The sequence below is a fragment of the Lissotriton vulgaris genome, chromosome 12 (assembly GCF_964263255.1).
Source record: "Lissotriton vulgaris chromosome 12, aLisVul1.2, whole genome shotgun sequence".
NCBI lineage: Eukaryota > Metazoa > Chordata > Amphibia > Caudata > Salamandridae > Lissotriton > Lissotriton vulgaris.
Genome location: NC_141700.1, coordinates 36,472,600 through 36,499,645, shown reverse-complemented (window position 1 = coordinate 36,499,645; position 27,046 = coordinate 36,472,600). Strand labels below are relative to the sequence as shown.

The window sequence follows — 27,046 nt, the reverse complement described above, 5'->3', positions numbered from 1 at the left end:
AGGGTGAGGGTGAGTGAGGTTGAGGGTGAGGGGTTGAGGGTGAGTGAGGGTGAGTGAGGGTGGGTGAGGGGTTGAGGTTGAGGGTGAGGGTTGAGGGTGAGTGAGGGGTTGAGGGTGAGTGAGGGGTTGAGGGTGAGGGGTTGAGGGTGAGTGAGAGTGAGGGTGAGGGTGAGGGGTTGAGGGTGGGTGAGGGTGAGGGGTTGAGGGTGAGGGTGAGGGTACATGCTTTTCACTTTCTTCAAAGGTTGTCCGTGCATCAAGGGTAGTTGACTGAACTTTAAGTATAATAATTGTACGTACTCTTCGGTGGCATTGAGCTCACACCCTCGAATGGTCTTCGGTAGTATTGTTTCCTGTAGAATTCTATTTCCTGCTTATAAAGCGCATGTCTCGGTCAGTATCAGCAAAGTGGTATGTGCATGTGAAAGTCGGAGAGTTGGAGGCGGTTAAGGAAATGCAGAACATTCTGCAAAAGTAATGGGAAACCATTTTTATCTTGAAACTGTTTTTAACCGACAGTCTTTTATTCCTAATCATAGATGAGTGGGAGTAATACAGGGACTGGAGCAGCAGCGCCTCAGTTTGGATTGGTGTGGCAGGCAGGAGAAAGTCAGGAGAGGGAGGAGGGGGAACTGCTTGCGAAATGAAATTAAAAGTGGTCGGGCGGGAAATGCTCTTGGTAGCATTCGTTTGAAGTGTGAAGCAGGGGGCGGGAGCAGCCTTTGATGTGCGGATAATTAGGGGAGGAGAAGCCAGGAGATCCAAGCTGGGGAACAGATGGCTGGCGATTTGGTGCTGTGCACGCGCATTTTAGGTCAATGCGCTTGCGCATTGACCTAAAAGCCACGGGCACAGCACCAAATCGCCCAGTTTAACTCTGGTTAAAGCCCTATATCCTCGCAAGCTCGATGCGCATGCGCATCGAATAGCGAGACCTAAAAAGGGGGGGGAACAACCCTGCCCCTCCTCCCACCCAGCCAACAACCCCCCCCAACCCCTCTCCCCCACCCCCTGTACTGTGCCGTCAACCACTCGCTCTTCCCCTGTGGCTACCTATTGTCTACCCCCACCACCAGTTGCCAGCTTGGGCCGATTAAACAGGCGGGTCTGGCGGCGGTGTCAGCCGCAACAGTCTAAGATACCTAGGGCAAGTGATTTCTTTGAATTCTGAGCATAACAAATTATGGAAGGGTGCCCACAGCTCCTCAAAAGCGTCTACGTCCCCCGCCACCACTAGGGACAGCTTCACCATGCCAAGGACATGCCACAATCTGTGCAGCCAGCCGACAACAGTGGGGAGCGTGGTGGAGCGCCAGTGAATGAGTATGTTCTGTACTGCTGACCCCAAAGCTATTGCTGTTTCTACCCCTTTTAGATCTGAGAGGGTACATCAATCCATTCGGCAAACCCAGTAGGATATATGCAGGGAGACGGGGTAGTTCTATTCCAAAGCATTTGTCAACCTCATTGAGGACCTCCTCCCAGTAAGGAGCCAGAAGGGGACAGTCCCACAATATATGAGTAAGTGTGCCAGTCTGACCACAGTTGCGCCAACATGTCCCAGGTATGTCCTCATGTAATTTCTCAGGAGTGCGATACCAATAGGTTGTGATTTTGGTGAAGGTCTCTGTGAGTCCGGTGTGATAGGCGGAGTGGCGCGCTCGGTAGGAGATGTGGTCCCATTCAGTATGGCTCAGCACTCGACCAAGCTCCCGTTCCCAGCGCTCCCTACCCGGGTTGTAGATGTGAAAGGGGGGGGTTGCAGCATCCTATACAAGTCAGAGATGAGCTTGGCGTCCGACGAGCGAGTCACTAGCCAGCGCTCATACGCTGTGATCGGCCGGTCCGCCGTCGCGCACACTTGAGGCTGTAGCGCCCAGTGACGTGCCTGCATATACCGGATGCGTTCCGTCTCGGGGAGGCCATAATCCCGACGCAGGTCCTGGAAGGGAACGACACCCTCTGGGCCATATAGATGATATAAAGTGAAACATCGGGCCGCCCGCCAGTGATCATAGGCTCCAGGGTCCATACCCGGGCCAAAGTCCGGGTTACAAATCAGTGGCGTGAAGGGAGAGGGAAAGGTAGTGAGTTCGTGCTTGGTAGCCACAGAGTCCCACACACTTAGCGGGACCCGCGTCACAAAGGAGGCATAAAGGTTAGGGGGCCGGTGGGCCCTTCTCAGGAAAGGCACCTCTTGTAGCGTTCTGCCTGCTACAGCCTGGTCCTGAAACAGCCAGTGTTTATCCGATTCCCACCGGCTCCACTCCACCAAATAGCGCAATTGGGCGGCTTGAAAATACTTCTGCAGGTCTGGTATCCCAAGTCCACCAGACTCTGGCGCCAGTGTAGCTATGGTCCGTTTGATCCGAGGTCTACGGCCCTGCCACACAAAACGTGCGATGGCCGACTGAGTCTCCGCAAGCCATCCTTTGGGGGGCTGTAGCGGGAGCGCCCTGAACAGGTACAGGACCTGTGGCAGGAGGGTCATCTTCACCGCGGCCACTCTGCCCAACAGCGATAACGTGCCCCTGTCCCAGCGGGCCAATTCCTCCTTGATCTTTGCACTCAAAGCGGTGTAATTGGCTGTGACCATCGCAGGGAGTGTGGGTGCCAAAAGGATCCCCAGCTACGGAATCCGATCCCCAGACCAGCTCAAGGGGAAAAGCCTCTGCAGGTCCGCTCTGGTGGCGCTAGTCCGCGAGATATCAAGGGCCGCAGACTTCCCAAGGTTCACCTTGAAGCCCGCCACCGTAGCAAAGAGGTCCAGCTCCACGATACATGCAGGCAGGGACCTCCGCGGGTCGTCGAGTGTCAGTATGACATCGTCCGCATAGAGGCTGAGAACATGATGGAACTCTCCCATCCGGACTCCTATGATGTCGGGGTTCTGGCGGACCCTTTGAGCCTACGACTCCATATAGAGAGCGAAGAGCAGAGGGGACAGCGGGCACCCCTGTCTTGTACCACGCTCTATTGGAAAGTGCCGAGAGCTACCTCCGTTCACCCGGACTACCGCAGATGGGAAACGGTAGCAGTTGAAAATCAGGTGCCGGAACTTCTCGCCGACCCCAAACTTGCCCAGGACCTTTTCCAAATAAGGCCAGTGCACCCTGTCAAACGCCTTTTCCGCGTCAATGGAGAGGAGCATGCGTTCCCCGGGGATCCTCGAGGCCTTCTCAAGGATATGAGTCACTCTCTTCGTGTTGTCCACAGTCTGCCTGCCTGGTACAAAGCCAGCCTGATCCGAGTCGACCATGCCCGGGAGATGAAGCGCCAGACGTGCAGCCAGAATGCTAGTGAAAACCTTCAGGTCTGTGTTCAAAAGTGAGATTGGGCGGTAGGACCCGCAAGCAGTCCGATCCTTGCCCGGTTTCGGGATCACAGAGACCGTAGCCTGAAGAAATTCAGGGGGAATGGCACCCGGCTCCGAGAATGTATTAAAAAGACGCGTCAAAAGAGGCGCGAGCTCCTGGCAGAAGGTCTTGTAGAAGAGAGGGATAAAACCATCGGGTCCCGGGGCCTTACCAGTCTTGAGCCGGGAGATCGCCGTAACCACCTCCTCAATCCGGATCTCCCGCTCCAGATATTGGGCCTGATCCGGCGTCAGCGACGGGAGCGACACCGAGTCTAGATAGTCCGTTTCAGTCTGTGCGGAGGGGGCCTCGCCAGCGTAGAGGTTTGCATAGTAGTCGCGGAAAACTTCCGCGATTTGCCCGTCCTCCGTGACCGACCCCCCCGGTAGGGGTAACTAGTTCCTTCACCCTGTGCTGTTGGTGCTGCACCCTGAGCTTGTGCGCCAGGAGCCGGCCGCACCTGTCCCCACCGGTGTAATACTTGTGCTTCAGGCGAAGCACCGCGTACTCCGCTCTGTCTGTGTCAAGAGCGGATAGGAGTTTCCTGGCGGCCTTCAATTGCCTCCAGACTCGGGGGCGCCCGTTCTGTGATGCACCTGCTCCAGCTCCCGCACCCGTCGAGTAAGCTCATCCCTTTTGAGCTGGCGATCCTTGTTCTCCGCCGAGGAGATAGCGATAAATTCGCCGCGGAGCACAGCCTTCAGGGCAGCCCATTGCGTTGTGCGGGTAGTGTTGTCGTTTACACGGTGAAAGTCCGTTATGGCCGCGCGGATCTGTAGCACCGTCGATCGCCTATGCAGTAACGTATCCCGAAGACGCCAGACCCCCCTCGAACGAGCCACTGGAGGTAGACTGAAGGTGCCCTCCACCGGTGCATGGTCGGAGAGAGAGAGGACCCCCATGTCGGCATTTGAGGCCAGCTCGAGCATCGGGCCCGTCACTAGAAGATGATCCAGCCTCGCGTAGGACTTGTGGGCATGGGAGAAATAGGAGTATGCACGAGTCGCGGGGTGGAGGCGGCGCCACATGTCGTGCATATCAAGCTCCCCCAGTCGGGTACGAACCGAGCCCGAAAGCTCCCCCAGCTGGTGGCGCCGCTGCACAGACCTGTCCAGAGTCGCATCAAAAACCACATTCAAGGCCCCCCCCCCAGTATAATGTGCCTGTCAGGATTGGATGCCACGTCTTCCAGCGCCCTGTGCAGAAATTGGTCCTGACGGTCATTGGGGCCGTATATGGAGCCTACAGTAAACACCAGGCCCCCCGCCTTAATCCTATATGCCAGGAGTCTCCCCTTTTGCTCCGCTACCTTCTGCAAAACCTCCCCTCTGAACCCTCTTGAGAACAAAAGCGCCACACCTGCTGTTTTAGAGGCACTGGAAGAAAAGAGTTGCGTGGGGAACTTGGGGGTGCGCATTCTGGAACAATCCTTGGCCAGCAGGTGGGTCTCCTGCAGTAGGCAGATGTCGGCCTGGGAGTTCTCTAACAGGGACAGGACAGCCCGCCGTTTAACCGGATTATTCAGCCCCTTCACATTCAGAGTAACAACTTTAAGGGCCATCACGGAGGGGAACACCAGAGACGCTCATGAAGGCGGGCAAGGCCCTCCGGGCAAAACTCAAAGGCCACAGCAAGAAACATCATCTCACAGCGAAAGCAGACTTCCCAACGGCACAGTACAGTCCCCGAACCCCAAAACACCCCAACCTTCCCCCAACCCCCCTCTCCCCAGCGAACCCCCAAACTCGAAACTACCCCCAACAACTCCGCTTCCTCCCCCCGCTTCCCAAGCCATTCAAAAGCGTCATTGTCCCAGTCCGGTCCTTATCGGACAAGGCCGTGGAAAGTCGATCAAGTGGACGTCCAGCCACCACCACAAGCACCCCCGCCCCCCCTACCCCTAGAACCCCCGCACCTGCAATGGTGAAAAGCTAATGTAGACTCCCCCCGGAGTAAGTTCAGGCCCTCAAGGCCACATCGCTGTTCGTCGTCGCCCTGGAGGCCTCCTGGATGGCGCTCGACATGTCCGCTCGAATCGTGGGCGAGTCAGGCCTCACAGGCGGCGGGGATCGCCTCTCTCCGACCTGTTGCCAGCCGTCTCGAGTGCTTCGCCTGCGGCGAGGTGCCGGGGTGTCCATGTCCGAGGCCGTGATCCCCAATACTCCGCAGACATCCTGGAGGGACCGAAGCTGATGCAATGTTCCATCCACCGGAAAATCAATCGGAAGGGGTGCCCCCATGAATACTGCGTTTCGTGCTCCCGAAGGAAGTCCGTGGCAATCTTAAATGTTTTCCTCTTCTGCAACGTGATCGTGGATAAGTCCTGATATAGAGCCACCGGGTGATCTCTGAAGCGGAAAGGCTGCTGCCGCCGCGCCTCGCGGAGAATCCGCTCCTTCAAGGGGAAGTCCGGCAAAAGGGCCAATATGTCCGGGGGGGCGCCGAGGCCCTGCGAGGACGGCCAACCCTGTGCGCCCTGTCGATACGTATTTGGAAGTCCTCAGACTCCCCCAGGATTTCGCGGAATAGGGCTCCCAGGTAGGCGGCCACGTCCTCACCCTCTTCGTTGGATGGAACACCCCGGACCCTGATGTTGTTCCGCCTGGACCGGTTTTCAAGGTCCTCGGCGTGGGCCTGTAGCTCGATCTGTTGTTCCCGCAGCCGTAGGACCTCCTGCTGCAAGTGGGTGATCTCCTCGTCCCTATAATGACCAGCCGCCTCCACAGTGTTAACTCGCTCCCCCAGGGAGTCAACTTCTCTTCGGACTTCCCGGACCTCTCCGGCCACCTCCTGCTTCAAAGTCTGAAAATCCTCCCTTAAGGAGCTAAACAGGGACTCCAGGAACGACCGGGTCACTGGGGGCTCTCCGTCGTCAGCGCCCCTGGAGTTGGTTGGGGGGCTCGGGGCAGGCTGGCCCCCGCCGCTGCGCAGGGCACCACACCCCAACATGTCCGGCAAAGTCCGATCGCCTCTCCTCTGCCCCCTGGCATTCGACATCTTGGAGAGGTGGGAATCGCCGACGTCCACAGTTCGGCGAGCAGGTGCCACAGGCCGCGGCAGCTGAGCAGCAGAGGCTGGCCGGTCCCTCAATCGCTGGCAAGGGAGCACTGCAGTCCAGAGGCCCCGGTCAAGGCCGGGCGGCTGCTCCAAGTTCTTCAAAATGGCCGCCCGTTACAGGCAATGGGGCCAACGCCCAGGAATCGAGGCCGACCCCCGTCACAGGAACACATGCAGGGCGTACAGTCAAAGGGCAGGCTCGCAGGGCGCGAGGCAACCAGGGCCAGTTTGCCGGGATGTGCAAACACGCTGGAGGCACGACCTCACTCCGTTGCGGCCAGGGGGGACCAGAGCAGCCACGTGGGGTAGGCCTTCTCGAGCCCCGGTCTTGCGTAGGTGCCGTAGGTCGGCTACGCCTCCACTGCCACCGTCTATTCAGCTCCGCTCCGTCGACGAAGGCCGCTCCGGCACCCACCCAGGCGCCGTGTCACGGGCACGTCGGCAGGCCACTCGCAGTCGCTGGATCACCTCGCCGGAACACAGTGCCTGAAAGCCTCGCGGCTCTCGGGTTCCCCGTAGGTCTCTCAGCGGGCACTGCCTCGGTCGGCACCCAAGCGGAACCACCGCCGCGGCGGGACAACTGGGGCACACCGACTGCTCTGCACCACCACAGGGATCAGCAGGTGTGGTAGCCGCCCGATCTGGGGGAGATCAGCGGCTGTAAGCGGTGCAGGGTTTCCAGGGGCTCGGGAGCTCTCGGCAAGTGCGTCCTCTCAGCCCGCCATCTTGGCCACGCCCCTGGAAATTATTTTAGAGCAATTTAATGGATGTAACTTTTGAGGACTTTGTCCCCTTGTACACATGTCAAAATATATAATGAGATTTTCTTATTTAATACCCATGTAGATATTTTGTGGCCCAATTCCTGAAATTGGCATAGAGTTTTCATTGTCTCTTAAAAGAATAATTTTTATGTGTAGCCGGAAATGATTGATTCTGCATCTTTCTCGTCTGGGTGGCAAGAAGTGTCCAGCTGATGGCTTTGAAGGCAGAGTTAAATTACCCTCTATTAGTTTAGAGGGAATTCCCTTAGAAGATCCATATGAACAGATGGAGTCTTGTTTATAGTCACCAAGGCCTCCAAGATTGTTAAAAGTTCTTTGAATCATGAGGATGTTCAACACTGAGGACTCGGTGCATGAGTCCTATTCAGCCCTGTCACAGAAAGTGTCCGATTCTTTTCTTAACAGACTCGTTAGAGGGAGGGAATTCTCTGCCTAAGTTTGGAATTGAAATATTGCAATAAAATATTAGTCTTCTCAGCAATGCTCCGCACAAACTTATTTTCTTTTTAATCTCCAAGCCAGAGGAAGCAGGCACGCGAACTTCTCGCTGCTCTCCAGAAGGTGGTTGTCCCAATTTATTGCACCAGTTTCCTGGCTGTAGAGGAAGACAAGCAACAGAAAATTGCACGGGTAAAAACCCTTCTTGCTTTTCAAAATATGCTTTCTCTATCCCTGTGAAAAGCTTTGTCATTTTCTCCATTAAATATTACCTATGAGTAATTTTCTGTTTTCTTTGTTTGCAAATAGCTGCTTCAGCTCTGGGAGAAAAATGGTTATTTTGATGAGTCCATTATTCAGCAATTGCAAAGTCCTGCATTGGGCTTGGGTCAATACCAGGTATGTTGTAATGTCCTGTGGATGCTCAAGACTTGTCCGTAGAGGGGAAAAGGGTATTTGTTCATTGACCATCTCCATAAAAAACCTCAGTTGTGAATATTTTTAGCAGTCCTAAAGTAGTTTAACATAGTTATTTAGTAGACAGATAACGAATGATGACCCTGTCAAACCAAAATTCACCTGTTAACTCCCTACAAGCCATTGTCGATATCCTAATGCCCTACGATGGTGTGGAAATCTCGTGAGTTAAGAAACTCCTTGCCTCATCCCCCTTAATTCATTACCCCACCCTGTGATAATCTGAGTTTTTGCCCACCTTCCCAGTTTCATTTTAACTCCGTAGTCCATTCTACCAAGAGCACCTGGGAGTCTTGGAAAATGTAGATACAACGCAGCAGGGTCTACATTTGTGGCCCAAAGTGCAGACTCTTCACCATCACCTTATAGTAACCAGAATGTTGACCCCAGACAGGACCTTGAATATACTGCCCACAATTAGTTCTCTCTTCCTAGAATATCCTCTCCCAGTCGTATCTCACATTGTCTTTCCATCTAGCACAATATGGCATTGATTATACAGTTTTCATCTCCTTGGAATAGGGAACATGGAAATAAGAAAACTGCCAGGTTAAAAATCCATGAATTATTTAACGCTTTGACAAAGTCCTTCTCTGTCCAGCCAAGTCTATTAGACTACCGCTCTACATCCTGAATAAGCAACAGGCCGTCCTCCTCCCTCCCCATAAATCCCATTCCACCAACCAAACCCCCCCATTAGGTTAACTGTTGTAACAGCTTCTTCACCCCAAGCCCTATGTCCGTGGATGATTCATTCCAGATTTCAGTCCACCTTTAGAATGTTTGTAAGATTTCTGACATTTTGAGTCTGGTATGTCTGGGTATTGCACGGGTCCCACAGAGCTTTAACCTCAGCCTCTAGATCCCCTCCAAATCTCCATTGTTGGTCATCCCTCCCCCTTTCTGTGCTAGTTCTACTTGCCTTTCCTCCACTTACCATGTTTACCCCTTCAAATGTTCAACCTTCTTCAAATAGTCCTTGACCATAAACTAATTAATCCTTACCCCTTTCATCTGTGTGGCCCTGATTGGGGGTGGGTGGTGTGCAGGGCTCTGGTCTTGATCAAGGGAGCAGTTCAGATGGCCTCTATTATTTTCCCATTTGCCACCGTTCCTTATCTGTTTCCTTCTAAATATGAACATACGATCATTATCCCCACAGATGAGCGAGTACACAGCCTCTCCTAACTACACTACATAGGGAGAAAAAACTGATTGACATAGAGGTGGAAGCTATGAGCTCATTTTCTAAACATTCTTTCAAAATAACTTGCTAAGAAAGGTGATTGAGATGTCTATTGCTTCATGTTTAATCCCAGAACCCAGGCTTTTTTTGGGGCATTTCAGAAGAAATCGAAATAGTATTTTTTTCCTGCAAACCTTCTGTCATATGTCCTATTAATGCTATTGTGCTATTCTGAAATCTCCACTTGGATCCAATGTTTCCTTTCCGGAGTCGTTATCTATTTCAATGCCTATTGATTCTGAAAACATTTTTTTGTATACATTTGACTCCAGATGTCGTCGTCATTAGGTCTCGCCTGTCGATGCGCATGCGCATCGAGCAAGGCGAGACTATAGCGAGTTATCCACACTTTATCTGCACTGCAAGGAATCGTGGCGATTCCTTGCAGTGCCCGTGACTTTTAAGGTCAATGCGCATGCGCATTAAGCTTATGCGCATGCGCATTGACCTTAAAAGTCACGGGCGCGTGCATGTCCCCTCTCCGCCCCCTCCCCCGTTCCGCCCCCTCCCCTGTTCCGCCCCTTCCCCTTCCCGCCGCTCGCCATATGTTCGCTCGTTCCCTCCCACTGGCAGCCTGCGGCCACTGCTGAGAAGCTTGTTTTAACTTACAGATCCGCCTCTCAGTCTTGCTCGCCTTCAACATTCATTCTCTCCCCGCTCCGCCCCCTGCCCGCCCCTCCCGCCGTGTCGCATTTCTCCTCCCCCTCCCCTCTCTTCCTTGCGTCTTCCGGGCCGTGTCGCACCTCGCCTGCACGTTTTCGGCAAATCTCTTTTCTTTAAAATAAGGTTGGTGCAAACCCTTCTGGTGCAGGACCGTGTAGACTCGTCACTTTAGGACTACATGAGCATTGTTTTCATACCTTCGCTAGGCTGCCGTAACCATCACTGTTCCAGGCACAACACTGCTCTGCGCCCTGCGGTGCTACAGAACTCAACTGCTACGACAGCCCCTCTTTCGTCTTCCTGCCGTGTCGCACCTCTCCCCTCTCCGCCCCCTCCCCTGCCCGCCCCCTCCCGCCGTGTCGCATTTCTCCTCCCCCTCCCCTCTCTTCCTTGCGTCTTCCGGGCCGTGTCGCACCTCGCCTGCACGTTTTCGGCAAATCTCTTTTCTTTAAAATAAGGTTGGTGCAAACCCTTCTGCTGAATCCCCTCTGCCTTTTGAGCGTTATGCCTAAACTCCTCATGTGGTGCAGGACCGTGTACACTCGTCACTTTAGGACTACATGAGCATTGTTTTCATACCTTCGCTAGGCTGCCGTAACCATCACTGTTCCAGGACCCTCTTACCTTCCGTCATCTGCGATCTGCAGGGCCCTTCTATGATGCCGGTTCCCTTGATTGAACTAGTGGCCCTCCTTTAGTTGCTCCCAATGTACAACTTCTCATTACATGGTACGCATGACCGTCTTGAGGATCGAGCAGAACACAAATCCTAAATGCATCAAATGATGCTCAGAGCATAGTCTGCATTAAACCCAAAATTGGAGGGAAGCACACATCCCAGACTGCCCACAGTGCAATGAAGCCATTCGATTCACACCAGTGCTAGTAGCATAGCATGTCTATCCTTCCAGTGTGCGAAACTTGCTTGGTGGGCGTTGCCAGTGCACTCCTCTGGCGCACAACACTGCTCTGCGCCCTGCGGTGCTACAGAACTCAACTGCTACGACAGCCCCTTTCCGTACAGAATTCCACCGATCAAAATGGTTACCCCTATGCTATGGTGCTCGGTCACCTGGCCAAGCTTGTCCCTGTGTCCCATCGTTGACCATGTCCATCCCCCTGCTGTAGAATAGAACCCTCAGCATTCCCGCGGCCAACACCTGTTGCGGCCTTGAACTCTCAACATTACCATGTTCCACCAGCTTCCTTGGTACAGAACTCTCTGGATTCTGTACCAGACTCATTTATTAGTCAGAAACTCACACCCACCCACCCACTCACTCTCACCCACCCACCCACTCCACCCACCCACTCTCACACACCCACTCTCACCCACCCACTCTCACCCACCCACTCTCACCCACCCACTCTCACCCACTCACTCTCACCCACTCACTCTCACCCACTCACTCTCACCCACCACTCTCACCCACTCACTCTCACCCACTCACTCTCACCCCCTCACTCTCACCCTCACCCTCACTCACCCTCACTCACCCTCAACTCAACCCTCCCTCACCTCACACCCCTCACCCTCCCTCTCCCGTCATCCCCTCACCCCACCACCCTCTCCTAACCCTCACACCCTTCACTCACCCTCACTCACCCACCCTCACTCACCCTCACCCTCACCCTCACCCTCACCCTCCACCCCTCACCCTCACCCTCACTCACCCTCAACCCCTCACTCACCCTCACCCACCCTCACCCTCAACCCCTCACCCTCACTCACCCTCACCCCCTCACCCTCACTCACCCTCACTCACCCTCAACCCCTCACCCTCACTCACCCTCAACCCCTCACCCTCACTCACTCACCCTCACTCACTCACCCTCAACACCTCACCCTCACTCACCCTCACTCACCCTCAACCCCTCACCCTCACTCACCCTCAACCCCTCACCCTCACTCACCCTCAACCCCTCACCCTCACTCACCCTCAACCCCTCACCCTCACTCACCCTCAACCCCTCACCCTCACTCACCCTCAACCCCTCACCCTCACTCACCCTCAACCCCTCACCCTCACTCACCCTCAACCCCTCACCCTCACTCACCCTCAACCCCTCACCCTCACTCACCCTCACTCACCCTCACTCACCCTCACTCACCCTCACTCACCCTCACTCACCCTCACTCACCCTCACTCACTCACCCTCACTCACCCTCACTCACCCTCACTCACCCTCACTCACCCTCACTCACCCTCAACCCCTCACTCACCCTCACTCACCCTCAACCCCTCACTCACCCTCAACCCCTCACCCTCACTCACCCTCAACCCCTCACCCTCACTCACCCTCAACCCCTCAGCCTCACCCTCACCCTCACTCACCCTCACTCACCCTCACTCACCCTCACTCACCCTCACTCACCCTCACTCACCCTCACTCACCCTCACTCACCCTCACTCACCCTCACTCACCCTCACTCACCCTCACTCACCCTCACTCACCCTCACTCACCCTCACTCACCCTCACTCACCCTCACTCACCCTCACTCACCCTCACCCTCACTCACTCACCCTCACTCACCCTCACTCACCCTCACTCACCCTCACTCACCCTCACTCACCCTCACTCACCCTCAACCCCTCACCCTCACTCACCCTCAACCCCTCACCCTCACTCACCCTCAACCCCTCAGCCTCACCCTCACCCTCACTCACCCTCACCCTCACTCACCCTCAACCCCTCACCCTCACTCACCCTCAACCCCTCACCCTCACTCACCCTCAACCTCATGCTAAAGATTTACAAAAAAAACCATTAACAATTCTAAAAGCACTAACTCTAATGCTGCGAGACCTATTGCATTTCTAATGCTTGTTTTTCTGTAGCAACTCTTCCAAAGGAGTCCATTACCTTGCAATGTTGCCTAATCTCAGAGTTTAATACCCAGTATGCAATTTGAAAATGTCTCAACTGAGGGAATGTATCAAATCTGTAAGATGCAGTAGACTAGTCATCACAGAAAGTTGGTAAACTTAAATGTTGTATCTGTATTGACACATCCTTGATTGCTTTGATGGGTTCAGTTGTGTTTAGGCGATATCTGTTGAATGTTCTTTCACTGAATCCTATTGAACTCGTCCCACTGAAGAATACAACAGCTATGTTGCACTTTCAACTTTAGAACCAGCATCCATACAATTGGAGTGGTCTAAACAGGCTATAGTGTACTTTGGGGACTAACTGTTGGTCCTCTTCTGTTGCCATGTGGTCTTGTTGATTGGTGGAAATTATATTCTTGGCATTTAAGTTGGGTTCGGGAAGGACAGGAATGTTTATCAGACTAGATACCTACCACCTCGAAGGCATGGACCAAAATTCTTTCTTTCGCGTTAACAGTTCTTTGGCTATTTGTTCTTACTTAACTAATAATTTGACGCTGTCTTTGTAGGCTGCTTTGGTTGCTGAGCACGACGCAGTAGTCCAGCCAGTCAAACTGGCCTTCCAGCAGCAGATCGAAAGTTTGAAAACCCAACACGAAGAGTATGTGAACAGTTTGAAGCAGCAGCAGCTTCAACAGCAGCAACAACAGCAGCTTCAGCAGCAGCAACTAGAGCAGCAACAGCTGCTGCAACAGCAGCAGCTTGAGCAGCAACAGCAGGCCCAGTTGCAGCAGCAGCAGCTTCAGCAGCAGCAGCAGCTTCAGCAGCAGCAGCAGCTTCAGCAGCAGCAACAGCTTCAGCAGCAGCAACAGCTTCAGCAGCAGCAACAGCTTCAGCAGCAGCAACAGCTTCAGCAGCAGCTCCAGCTCCAACAGCAGCAGCAGCTTCAGATGCAGCAGCAGCTCCAAATGCAGCAGCAATTACCAATGCATGAGCGAGAATCCCCACCGCCGTCGACCATTCCGATACCTCCCCCTGTGGTTCAGGCACCACCACCAGGTACAACTTTGGGGCTTCTTTCAGAGTTCTTTATGTATTTTCCTCCTTTTGTCCTTCTAGGGATTTCATGGTTCACTTTGGCAGATATTAGGGAAGACCTTTCCCCTTAATAAAACGCAAGGACATTTCTGTGGCTTACCCAATAAGGTCTGATTGGAGTAACCAACTGAGCGCAGTCTCCCAATATGGCACGTTTACATCCACTCTAATAGCAGCCAGACGATTACTGTCATCAGCGAAGATTGAATACATGAGCATCTGATGGCTCCTAACTTTCTCCTCCAGTGCAGGTCTTTTCCTGCAATCATTAGACAGCTGAAGGATACCAGGCCTTCCTGCTGATGAGTAAGGTCATTCGTCTCTTGTGTCCCATTGCCACAGTATGACTACACTCCACTTGAAATTTACAAGTGCTCCCTATTACCTTTCGATTCTCAGGGTAGCAAGGATTAGAAATAAACGCATGCTCCCCGATACCCAGAATATAGTGTAACACAGTTGATAATGGTTATCTTGAATCTCTAGCCAGTGCGTCACTTTTAGAGAAGTTTGATGTAATATTGGCAGCAGGTAAAAGAGCACTGACTTTTATGATAACGAAAGAAAAACAGGGGTGCCAAGCATCTTCTGGGCCAGAGAACAAACTACAAATATATTTTTGAAATCCCTCTGTCTAGCTGGTAGAAACAAAGTAGACACTGAGCCCTCTTCTCAGTGTTTTCCTATAGGTGATGCTTCGGATTGTCTTTGTAAAGTTTGGAATAACTGGCAAAGGCAGGGATATTTGTACCTTTCATGTAGGCCATTCTGCCACAAAAGGGTACTCCTGATTAGAAAGAAGGAACCCTAAAATCAAGAGTCCAACCTACAGCCTCATTACAATGGCTATCCCAAAGTCCACCACACAAGCAGGATTCCTACTCTGGTGGCACTTCCGTGCTGCATCCAGGAGGCTTCTCATTAGTGACAACTAGGGATTACAGTCCACCTGACTGGAGTACTGAGTCCCACTGGCTCTCTAAATTGGGAACAGACAGCAAAATAGTGAGCCGGCTCCCACCATGGACGCTGTTCAAATGTCATGGATTTTATCTTGATAGCAGTTCGGAGCAACGGTGTAGTTGTAGTACAAGATGATGACCACTTAAACTACTAAACTGTAGGTAATGGAAAGTGCACAGCCTGTGTTTAATTGCAATTTATCCGTGCTCCTGGGTATCTCCCTCCTCCAAGGGAGTGTCCGACAATCACAAGTGTAGCAGGACTATTACACCATAGTCCTCTTTCCCCGGGCACAAGTTGATGCTGAAACTTTAGCAAACCATGTTCAAACTTTTCTGTTCAAATAATTTCAACTTTAATTCCAAATCTAGTTTTATTGCGTTTTTCCAAATAGATTCCTCATGTTTTTTTCACATGTTAATGTAGAAACAATTTTGCCAAACTTTAACTTCTCCAATGCATTTCGGTGCCCCATGCACCTTCATCAGGGAAATCTGAAATCATACAAATAATGCATCTTATATACTGTACTTTTCATATCAATACATCGTACTAGTAATTGCTTGTTAATGAAAGTTCGTATCTGGTCCTATTAGGTGTTCACCTCAGCCTTTTTACATTCGTTAAAATACAATGTCGGTTTGTACCATAACCACATTAAATAGTTGCTGCAATCAATGGTTCAAAAGTAAATGCAAACGGACTGTTTAAACAAAGGTGGTTACGCTCTGTGTGTCCCTATATAGTTGATATTCAGGGTAATGCTGATACTTAGTCATTTCAATGCCGCTAAATTGCTTGCATCTCAACTTCTCTCATATCAACCCCCTCGCATTTTACGTCCCCTCGTGGTTTAGATATTATTTAAATGCAATTACGGGCATCCACCGTTCCAAACATTTACCGGACCCGCCGGTCCTTACCTTATGTGCAATCGCTATCGCCCATGCCGAAGACACGGGACTGTTAGTTACGGAAGCCTGGATTGGCCTAGTTTTTACGTGCTATCGTAATCTGCACATGCGCATTACCTAGAAAACGCGACTAACAGAACATAAAAGCAACATAAGGTTGGAATCCTTAATCTACTGTGGCAACCCATTTTAAAGAGAAGCATCATCACATAAGTCAGTTGCGTGCATGTATACTTGAGATTGTGACCCATAAAGAAGGCCCTATCAACAAAAAAAACTTACTCAAGCGTGAAAACTACTGGATTTATCATTTGCAGAGTTTGAAACCACATGGATTAAACGATCGGACTGAATTTCTTTGCTACCTCTGAACTGAGTATCATCTGTAACTGAATGTTATACTTTGCACTTAATGACATTTTTTGACTATCCTTATTAACATCCGTATAAACGCTAGTACAGCGTTTTCCATGACGCTGGTATGTACACATGCGCTAGATCATTTAGATTATTTGGTAAACATCGTAGCATTATTAAACGTAGTCTCAGTATCCATAAAGTTGCAACAAAGTAATCAAAAAAGCCCAACAGACACGCTTGGTAATGCGCATGCGCAGATTACGATAGCACGTAAAAACTAGGCCAATCCAGGCTTCCGTAACTAACAGTCCTGTGTCTTCGGCATGGGCGATAGCGATTGCACATAAGTTAAGGACCGGCGGGTCCGGTAAATGTTTGGAACGGTGGACGCCCGTAATTGCATTTAAATAATATCTAAACCGCGAGGGGACGTAAACCGCGAGGGGGTTGATATGAGAGAAGTTGAGATGCAAGCAATTTAGGGGCATTGAAATGACTAAGTACCAGCATTACCCTGAATATCAACAATATAGGGACACACAGAGCGTAACCACCTTTGTTTAAACAGTCCGTTTGCATTTACTTTTGAACCATTGATTGCAGCAACTATTTAATGTGGTTATGGTACAAACCGACATTGTATTTTAACGAATGTAAAAAGGCTGAGGTGAACACCTAATAGGACTAGATACGAAATTTCATTAACATGCAATTACTAGTACGATGTATTGATATGAAAAGTACAGTATATAAGATGCAATATTTGTACGATTTCAGATTTCCCTGATGAAGGTGCATGGGGCACCGAAATGCATTGGAGAAGTTAAAGTTTGGCAAAATTGTTTCTACATTAACATGTGAAAAAAACATGAGGAATCTATTTGGAAAAACGCAATAAAACTAGATTTGGAATTAAAGTTGAAATTATTTGAACAGAAAAGTTTGAACATGGTTTGCTGAAGTTTCAGCAGCAACTTGTGCCCGGGGAGAGAGGACTATGGTGTAATAGTCCTGCTACACTTAAACTACTAAACCATAGTAGCTAGCACTTTGGTAACCATTTCTAGGTGCTAGGATGGGTCTTCCTCGCTGGGTATAAAGAGCAACTGCCTCAAAGACCAACAAAGAAGATTGGTACATACAATCCTGAGGCATGGGGACTGGCCTGTGACAATGCAGACTCCCCATTCTCCACTTGTGAATGCAGTGGTAACTCCTTCTCTTCTCAAGTCTTTTGCTTGTCCTTGGCTGCCGGGCTAGGGCCGCTTAGTAGCTCCTCTGCAGTGTCAGTTGCGATTTACCCAAACAGGCCTATTCATTTGGCCACAAATCTGCTTAGTAGCCACAAAACGTATAGAATCTCAGCATATCTACTTACTTGGGACCTTGCCTTCAACCTCCAGACGCATGCCATTAAGCTTTCAAACGTGGATGCTCCAAAAGGCACCGACACTCCTGGCAAATCTCAGGGAGGCACTCTGGCAGCTCAGAAGCAAGCGAAAAGGAACTACTAAAACAATATAACTGACTCCTAGTAGAATAGGAGCATGGTTCACAATACTGCTCAATTTAGACAACGCCTTTGGATGGCAAAGCTCTGAATGCACTTGCTTATAACTGGCACCCAACCCCGAACCTCCAGCCCTGTAACACCAAGATTATCTCCTGTCGAGACCGGTTCCACATAGGCTGTGGATCCACGAGGGTTTAAGCCCCCCACTAGGATTGTTAACTACAGCCACAGTGCAGCCTTGTCTATGGGGAATTGACCTCTCCGTAGAGTCTATCCTATGTGTCCGTAAGTGTAATTAAGTCCCATGAAAACTAGTATGTGGGCGTAGCTGGGAATGAGAGGATCAGAGGAGTGCCCTTCCTTTGTTTATCCAGGAATGTCTCTAACATCTCTTTTGGGGAGCCATCCTCAGAGTGTTTGTATATCTGGGGGGGAAATCTGCCTCTGTGGCAAGCATGTCGGAATTTGTTTGCAGCTTTCTGTCCAACGGCACTCCCTAGAAAGTAAAAACTTAAGCCATTACACAGCAGATTGGTGGGAGAGAGGATTTAAAAAAAGTATTGTGTAATAGGGCGGTGGGAGGGAAACCAGTTTAAAGTTAAATATATAGATTGTTTTTAAGTCAACACGAAAAAATAAGATTTATTATTAATACGTTTTCTGTACCAAATTACTAGAGCTAGGTGGGAGGAATGTTGTATAGTATGCAAGTCTAAAACCGTTTCAAGTTACCAAACGTTTGCTTGCAGGTAAGTACCTAACTTGTTTTTGATGAAGAATTCTGTTTTGGTCTTTGTTGAAATTTGCCTTGCAGTGACACAATGGAATATTTCTCTGCTTGTTTTGCATATAACTCAGCTGTTGATTTTATTTGTGCACCTAACCATCTTAATCTGTTGTTTGTGGGATGACTGTTTAGATGATGAGCTGCAGCGGTCAGTCCCAAGTCCTGATGAGTATGATGCGGAAGTTGATGAAATGCACAATCCTGACCTCCTTGACCACATGGGATCCAATAAGGCTCCCTGGTTTGAACCTCAGCCCATTCCACAGTGGGCTCCGCAGCAGGTAAGTATCAGGTTACTGCCTTATGAAGTCTGACTTTACCAAGTTCTTCCACTATGCACTAACCCAGTCTTCTTTTTGCTCTTTAAGTTATCTAGCAGGCCTGGATTTCTCCGTGTGCAAAGTCTTAGCATGATTTAAAAATAGAAGTCTCTCTTGGCAAGATAACTGTGCGTCCCTAGTGTAAATGTAAGGGACTGCAGAATTGCTGAAATAAGCAAATCCTTCCTAGTTAACATTTTTTAAGACTAATAACATCTGTGCCTTCATGTGTATCATGCCCCTAAGGGGCTCTACACATTTTCTGTCGTATCTAAATGACAGCACTTCGTCCATTCCAGGACATTCCGGCTTAAGTTTTTTCTGGCCACTACCCATGCATTCTGATTTAGTCCCCCTGATCTGCTGGCAGTAGTGACCTGGGATTAAGCAGCATGGCGGGTGCGGGGTCAGTCTTGGCACCAACATTTCACAGCCTTTTCATCACAGTCCAGATTTCTTCCCTATTCTCCAATAGAAAAGTCATGCTGGATCTGAACAAATGTGGACCTATGGGAGGTCTCTAAGTCCCCCAGAGCCTCCCCTGGAGCGACTCCATGATGGACTAGAAGCAGAGTCGGAGGTAAGAGACCACAAGTGCATTTCTTGCGGAAAGATAGTACTCCTAAATAACATTGGTGGAAAATAAAATACCCTCTTACTAGAATTATGGCACCTTCTGTCTTATTACCATCGGCAGAACATCTGGTTTCATCCTTCTCGACCTCATCATAATTGCGACATCCTTTTTCTTTTAAATTCGGTTCATTTAGAATAATCACACAATTTAAATGTTCTTGTTTAATACTAGTTATTTTTGTTACCCATCTTTTAATGGAAGAGTATTGTTCTTTGAAGGAGTCTCATTTCTTTCCTGTCATCCCCAAACTCAATTTGGGGTTAGAAGCACGTATTTCCCATTGCAGCTTTCAGCCTCATTGGCAGATCAGACAGTCCTTTCCCATTTTCTTTATTTTTTGTTCTTGAGTTTTCTTAAAGTCCTAGTTTTTTTACTGAACTTTATATAATTTTCCAAGATACAGTTAACACGGTCAAGTTAACGATAAATTTTATTCAGACCCCATCCGAACTGCCATATACATCTTTACCACTTTACCGTTTGCCAGAAATGGACATTATATTGACAATTTAAATGTAAATTCCTACAAGGAATCTTTGGATCACAGTAGGCAGTGTAGAGCTCCTGAAAGAAACCATTTGAACACACCTTCACACACTGGCAGGGAAAACTGTCTTAGCTAAAAGGACCTCAACATGGTGGCTTCCAATTGATGATCATTTTATAGCATCAATTAGCTCTGAAAAGTTTAATGTCATCGTCAAGAAAGATCTTCATCACTGCTCTGGATACAACTTTTCTTCTGGAGTTTTTACAGTGAGTAAATATCTCGTTGTGCGACTTAAACTTTTAGCTAGTCTGCTTTTTTGTGCATTGACGCCCTCTTGCCATTTGTTCTGGATTTAAAAATGTTTTTAACTATGATCTGAGCCATAATAGGTGGGACTGCCTCACTTAAAGTTGATATCCATGCACAGACTGGTCCATCTCGGAGAAGATGGGTTGAAAAGCAGCGCAACTAGGTGAAAAATTATGAGTCCAATGTTAAGAAGCTCTTTTCCTCAGTTGTTAGTTACTCAACTTATTCAAAATTAAACTGTGAACTCAACTTCATGATAACTATAATTTCAAATTGAGCATAGATTGTCTCAGCAGCTATTTATGGCGTGAATAGTTGCATTGAAGGCCTGTGACCTCTAGAGTGCTGAAGTGAAAGCACCACAGCACAATAACAAAATTGGATTATCCATTCCAGAGCTCATCTAATGTATAAAGTTACGGTTTGAGTGAGGTTTTGAAGATTCTCTTGCCATTAATAGGATATTATAATTATAATCCTGAAAGCATAATATGCTCAAACATGGAGTATTACGAGATTCAATACTGGCCATGGACTTCCTAATTAAGCATTATTGGCCCTGGGTGACCCTGGAACAGGTCTGCCCTTGCTTATCCTGGATCATGATTTACCAAGACGATCCAAATTCTTGTACCGTCTGCTCAGATTAGGCTAGCGTTTGGGTTCGATGACCAGTTAGCTTGTGTCCACTCCAGAGTAGTTGGGAGGATTACTAACTTCTCTGGTGGATCAGTTCTTTATCTGCAGCCACCTATGGTTCAGAGTCTAACATTGAATTTCTTTTTGGTTGGCAGCATTGTGCCATCTGCCTTTGCTTAAAGACAGTACACACTGTAAAGATCCCTTGGCCAAGCTTTTGGTTTCAGATTTGAACCATTTGCTGCTGAAAGAAGAAGCTTGTATACCGGGTTTCTTGTTTCCCTTCTTTCCATGGGCACAGTGCAGGCATTGACTGTATCTCTTCCCTTTGCTTACCTCTCTTGAAATGAACAGATGTAACTTGGAAGGAGAATTGCTTTGCAGAAGCCTCTTTTTAGCCACAACCTTTCCATGGCTTTATGTGAAACATCAGTGATTGCAGACTATCTTCCAAATACCTGCAATGTGAATGCGATCGCAGAGAAGCATCTGAATATAACAATATTTTATTGTATTGTGTTTTTGAGAGGCAAGATGGATGCTTGGAGTTTTTGTTTTAAGATACACGTCCACTTAGTGGACCCTTTGAGATGTTTCCTTTCACGAAGCCTGAGTTGAGTACTTAAAAGGGAGAAAATTAACACTGAAAAGTGGGCCTCCCGAATGGAAATTTTAACTGTGAAAACCTCAAGATTTTCAGAACTCTACTCTTCAAATTTACATGGTGGAGACAATATTCAGATTACAAAAACTAGACAGCTGGCGTGGGATAGCAAAGACGAGTTGATTTTCACCTTTTTATTATGTTTTGTAGCTCCATCAGAGTACTGGAAGACCACTTTCTTTTGTGAATCATGTTTTCAAGCAGCTATTCTGACTCTGTACTTGTACATTATTTTAATCTGTACTTGATAACCTCGATGTGTTTTGTACTGTCAAAAAATATTTTTTTTAAATATTCAAGATACTACAAATAACAGTAGCTATATTTTCACCCTTGTGTAAATTTGAATTGAGAGTCAATTCAGGCAACTGTGAGTAGCCTAGTCATTGTACAATTTGCAGTGTATTTCTGAAGGTAGTTGAGTGGGCTATTTATCGGGTTCCCTTCCAAATCTGGTGAATAAAATTTTGAACGAACTCTGCTCGTGCCCAGTGTCTTATCTCTGTCATGGGACTCATTGAGAACGCCGTTTGAGAGTGGTATAAGGTCTTCATCTGAAGTGTAAACAGTTAATAATTGGTACTCGGTTGCATAATTGATCCAGAAAAGATAATGATATATGGTTATCTTCAGTAGTAGTTCCCGTTTTCTGTTTGTTATTGGCCTCTTTTAACTAGGATTTATATCAGTAGATAATCCAGTGTTACACTGTCAGAAGTGGGACATCTCTCCCTGTGTTTTGACACAAGCTTAGAATTCACTAGGTCATCCGTAGCATGGTACGGCAGACAAGACCACTGTTAGTCCCATCATCACATTTTATTTATTTAAGATTCGTGCCTATGGCTTGTGTAGTACAAAATCACTAGATAAACCTCCCAAATATGTCCCTGGATCAGCCGGAGGAAGCGTAACCGGCCTAAACCCTTAGTCTGTTAAAAACAGCCGCTGCAGATGCTGGGCACACAGTACTGGTAAAACCTAAACGGTATATACTGCATCTTTAAAGTGGAATACAAACTTTTATTTACACACTTGCATTAACCTATTTTATCCTATATTTCCTCACAACTAATCAGCTAGGCTTCCAGTTGTATTAATTTTTTTTTTGCAGACCAAAAACATATTCATGTCTGCATTTTCTTTTTAATAAAATGGAAAAAGACACAGTTCTTCCTTTGAGTGTTTTATCAAGAGTGTCGTTCAAAACTGGCATTCCATTGACTGTGCATTGACAATCGGAGAGTTGAAAAAGGATCAGGATTCTTTATAAGTATAAACTGCTCTAGATGTGCACTTTTGTACAACACAAATTTTTTCCTATGTGTACTGATGTGTATGGCTGCTTAACCAATCAAGCATGAGTGTACATTTATGAATGAACTTCATTATTCAAGAAACACACCACAGGGCATCCTTAATTTATAGATTTATGGATTTGAAGTTGGTGAATGCAAGATTCATGTAATCAGTCAAGGCAACTAAATGTGCTCTCCTGCTTGTACCGAATTGGACAAGGCTCCTGGCATCCATGCCTGGAGTGCACCATACTTGACTGGACAACCATTCGGGCAAGTTTTGGTGTTGGCCTAACTTTGTGCTACAGTCTGACACTATCAGCAGCAACTATTATTCAAATACTAACGACTTCAATGAATATCCTAAATTACTGATGAGTTTCAGAAGTGCTGCAAACTTTAGGACCAATTTACAGTGTTGAACCAGATCTGGTGCTTGGGTGTTTTTAGTCGGTGTGCTATACTTTTTAGGTTGTTTGTCTAAGAGTACCAAGTGAGTGAACGCCCTTCCTTTGAGATGAGTTGCTTCATTCAATGAGATTCTCTGTTTAGCCATGAAGCATTGTTGTCATCAAACCAATTTTTATCTGTTTTCACTGCCACAATTTAAGATTATCATCTTAAATTTTAAGTATGTTTTACTGATTGGGTTTTGGTTTGAGGGCTGTCGGGGGCTTAGTGGGGAACATTTTATTATTCAACATTTTCACTAGAAAGATCAGTATTTTTGGTAATATTTGTTAAGCGTTTCTGTTTTTCCAGTCTCTGCACTTAATCACCAGAGTTTGTAATGGTAGTTGTTGTTCTAGTCAACATATCCATTTGATGTGGTAGACGTTAGACAGAAGTTGAACTTGCTGTACCTTTAAACCAGATATGTTGCATATTGACAGAGCAGTGTGGAAACGCTCTTGTTGCCAATGACTGTGGTAAACTTGGCCTGCAGAAACAAACCATTTGATTTCCACTTCTCTCCACTTGGCATTTTTCCAGCACTTTGGAAAATGAAGAAATGAAGACGATCTATCTGACTCAATTGAAAGATCGGTTAGTGGTTCAATGGAGAGACCAACCAAATTTGGTTTTCTTGTCCTCAACACCAGTATTTGGTATTGAAAGCCACGATGTATGTCTTGAAGCTACTCAGTTGGCTGGTTTGGGCATTTATTACTTGGAATCTTCAAGAGTTCTCTGCCGGGCCACCGCCCCATGTTTAAATCTAAAGACTAGGGGAGAAAAATAAGTCGTTTACCCGTCCTCTTAGTTCACCTTTAACTTAATATTCTTTAAAAGCATAAACGAAGAGTAGTCTGTCCAGGTATGATAGCTCAGACACATGGAAATCAAATGTTTGGTTTTTGATAAAGGCTCAGTGTTTATGAATATTAGTGACAATCTCTTGAAGATGAAGGAAAAGTTACTAACCTGTACCACTTGTGTTTAATTTGACGTAATTTGGTATGCTTCTGCCTGAAAACAATTCATCAATAGAAATATCTTCACTGGATCATCTTTATAGTTTATAAAGAGTTGTGATTAATGGTAAACTACTTGAATGCCGAGAGAGCAGAGTATAGGTTTTGTAAGTATCCTTCATGCTTGGCAGCATGCTGCTCGGTTAACCGTAGACTGCTTTTATTGGTTCTTTATTTTGTAGCTTTGTGACCCGCCTCCTTATCCTCATCACCAGGGACCACCCCATGGCCCCCCTTGGAACAACAGTCATGAAGGCATGTGGAACGAAGAGAGGGAGGCTAACTGGAACAACCAGCGTGAGGCGCCATGGAGCAACCAACCTGAGCCAAATTGGAACAACCAGTTCGACACTCCGTGGAACAGCCAACACGAGCAGCCTCCGTGGGGCGGCGGCCAGAGGGAGCCGCAGTTCCGCATGCAGAGGCCCCCTCACTTCCGAGGGCCATTTCCCCCACACCAGCAGCATCCACAGTTTAACCAGCCGCCTCATCCTCACAATTTCAATCGCTTTCCTCCTCGCTTCCTGCAGGATGAATTCCAGCCTCGCCACCCCTTTGAGAGGCCGCCCTTTCCCCATCGCTTTGACTATCCTCAGGGAGAATTCCCAGCAGGTAGGTGGAGATGTCCTCGGTCCTGAATGTTTTCTCTTGAGCAGTAGGAGTTCCATGGTCAGATCGAAGGTACGGTGAAGAACAACTGAGTCTGCTACACAGAATAAGATTTAACTTCATACATAAATGCTACAGCCCCACCCCTCATCACCCAAAATAAATACCTCTGACATCTGCTGGGCTTCTCCAAGACCACTAGACAAATGGGCCCAGGCAGGGGTAAACCTTCTTAAAACAATTAACATTGCTACATAGATGCCATAGCTAAAGGCCGGTGGGAACCTCTCCCTCCACCACTCTGCCTCTCACACTGCATTTCAGCTGTTGTACAACCAACAGTCAAGACCTAGGACAAAACATTTCTCTTGTACTAGAGTGGAACCCTCAATGCCAAAACATCTGGGTTTGTGACGCATTCCAGAAAAATCGGAGTGCTTCTGATGACCAGCAACATGCTGTTTGTTAGGGCACTTTGGTGTTACACTTTAAAGAGGTATTTGAGCCGACCGTTTATATTCCAAAATCTGTTTAGCCGATGTTTCATGCTTAATGTGAAGGCCGCAATGAGAGAGGAATTGTTTGACACAATTCAATCCTAATTCAGAATGAGACCTCTACACCACCCAAGACATAGATTATGATTTGCAACATCCCTTGGAGTCACTGCATTCATTCCTTTGCACAAGTGAGCTATCAGAACTTTTCTTTGAAGATGCCAAGTTAAGTATTCTCTCATGTACACCTTAAAGAAACAGACTCCATTTATTTACATATAGGTTTTCCCTTCCTTAGTGCCAGGGTACAGAAAAGGAGTTAAAGTTGCCACCCTATGCCAGTTCTGCAAGAGCCCCAGGTAACACATTTTCCAGACAGAACTCTTGCATAATCAGAGTGACTTTTAACTACACAGAGGCGAATGGGGATAAGATACACACACCTACTTCTGTGAAGAACAGCAAAACAAAACACTAAGTACTTTACCTGTCCAGAACAAACAAAGCACACCAGATCATAAAAACCTATGGCTCATAAACTTCCCACAATCTTCATTTGATGCAAAACCTTGCAACAACACTAGCGTGTGCACAAGAAAAACGTCCCCTTCTGAGGTTGTCACACACAGAGATAGACACCTACACAGTACTCGCACACAGGGCATTAACGTCACACACTCCACTCAGATGGGCACCCACCACATCTCATTCACACAGTGCAGTATCGTCACAGACTACCCCAAAAGCCAAGTAACAAGAGCTCCTTTCACATTCATGCTTTTTTTTCACAACCAGTGTGGGGTCAATCTACACCTAAAGTAGCCAGCACAGGCTCTTCTATGAGTACTGAAGCTCCGTGCATGCATAGGTTCCAGCCATTAACCCATCATCCATGTGCGAGGATAACCTCAAACAAGAACAGCAATAAGATCTATCAGCAGTGTCATAATCTGTAGGGCCTCTACATAAGCAATGTCTCCAATTCCACAAAAGCTTGTAAAACAAATGTACTACATCCTAAATTGCTGTCCCAACCTTATAAGCAACATTTGTTTCAGCATTTGAAATTTAAAGGAACATCATAACCTTGTTGGTCCATTGATGGTGCTCTTTTGTGTCCGCTTTCTCAACTCCTCATAGGCAACCAGGTATAATGCCTTTCTATCACCCTTGTGTTACAGATCTTGGACTACCTCACCATCATCAAGGACACAGGATGCCGCACCCTGTGGAGCACCCTCCTTGGGGTGGTCCCCAGCATCCTGAATTTCCGCCTGCACCTCATGGCTTCAACGGGCAGCCCCCTCATGCACGACGACCAGGGCCGCCTCATGTGAACCATGATGACCCCAGCCTGGTCCCAAACGTGCCGTACTTTGACCTGCCTGCAGGACTCATGGCCCCACTTGTAAAGGTAGAATGCAGCAAATGCCTTTCATTTTCTTTTAGCATTTTTTAAAGTCATTCTTGAGGAGCTTGATGCCACTTAGTTCGGAACGTGTGAAAAGTTGTCAAAATTTAAATGTAGAAAGCCACTTCTCAAAAGATATTTTCTATCGAAAGCACCATAGTTCTTAAAATGTTTAATTTTTTATTTACTTACAAATGTGTTACCT

At 47.9% G+C, this 27,046-nt stretch overlaps 1 protein-coding gene across 7 annotated transcripts in view; it reads left to right on the top strand.

The window, feature by feature from the left end:
- The window catches only part of CHERP (calcium homeostasis endoplasmic reticulum protein), a 138,802-nt gene that overhangs the window by 54,629 nt on the left and 57,127 nt on the right, over positions 1-27,046 (top strand). For 2 of the 7 annotated variants that reach the window (XM_086946927.1, XM_086946925.1), the window contains exons 6-12: positions 7,717-7,828; positions 7,946-8,035; positions 13,427-13,916; positions 18,625-18,773; positions 19,288-19,392; positions 24,540-24,936; positions 26,612-26,844. In XM_086946927.1, coding sequence (XP_086803053.1) covers positions 7,717-7,828; positions 7,946-8,035; positions 13,427-13,916; positions 18,625-18,773; positions 19,288-19,392; positions 24,540-24,936; positions 26,612-26,844 — 1,576 coding nt within the window. Of the gene's footprint in view, positions 1-7,716; positions 7,829-7,945; positions 8,036-13,426; positions 13,917-18,624; positions 18,774-19,287; positions 19,393-24,506; positions 24,937-26,611; positions 26,845-27,046 lie in introns of all 7 variants that reach the window. The other 5 variants (XM_086946926.1, XM_086946924.1, XM_086946930.1 and 2 more) reach the window with 3 other exon arrangements.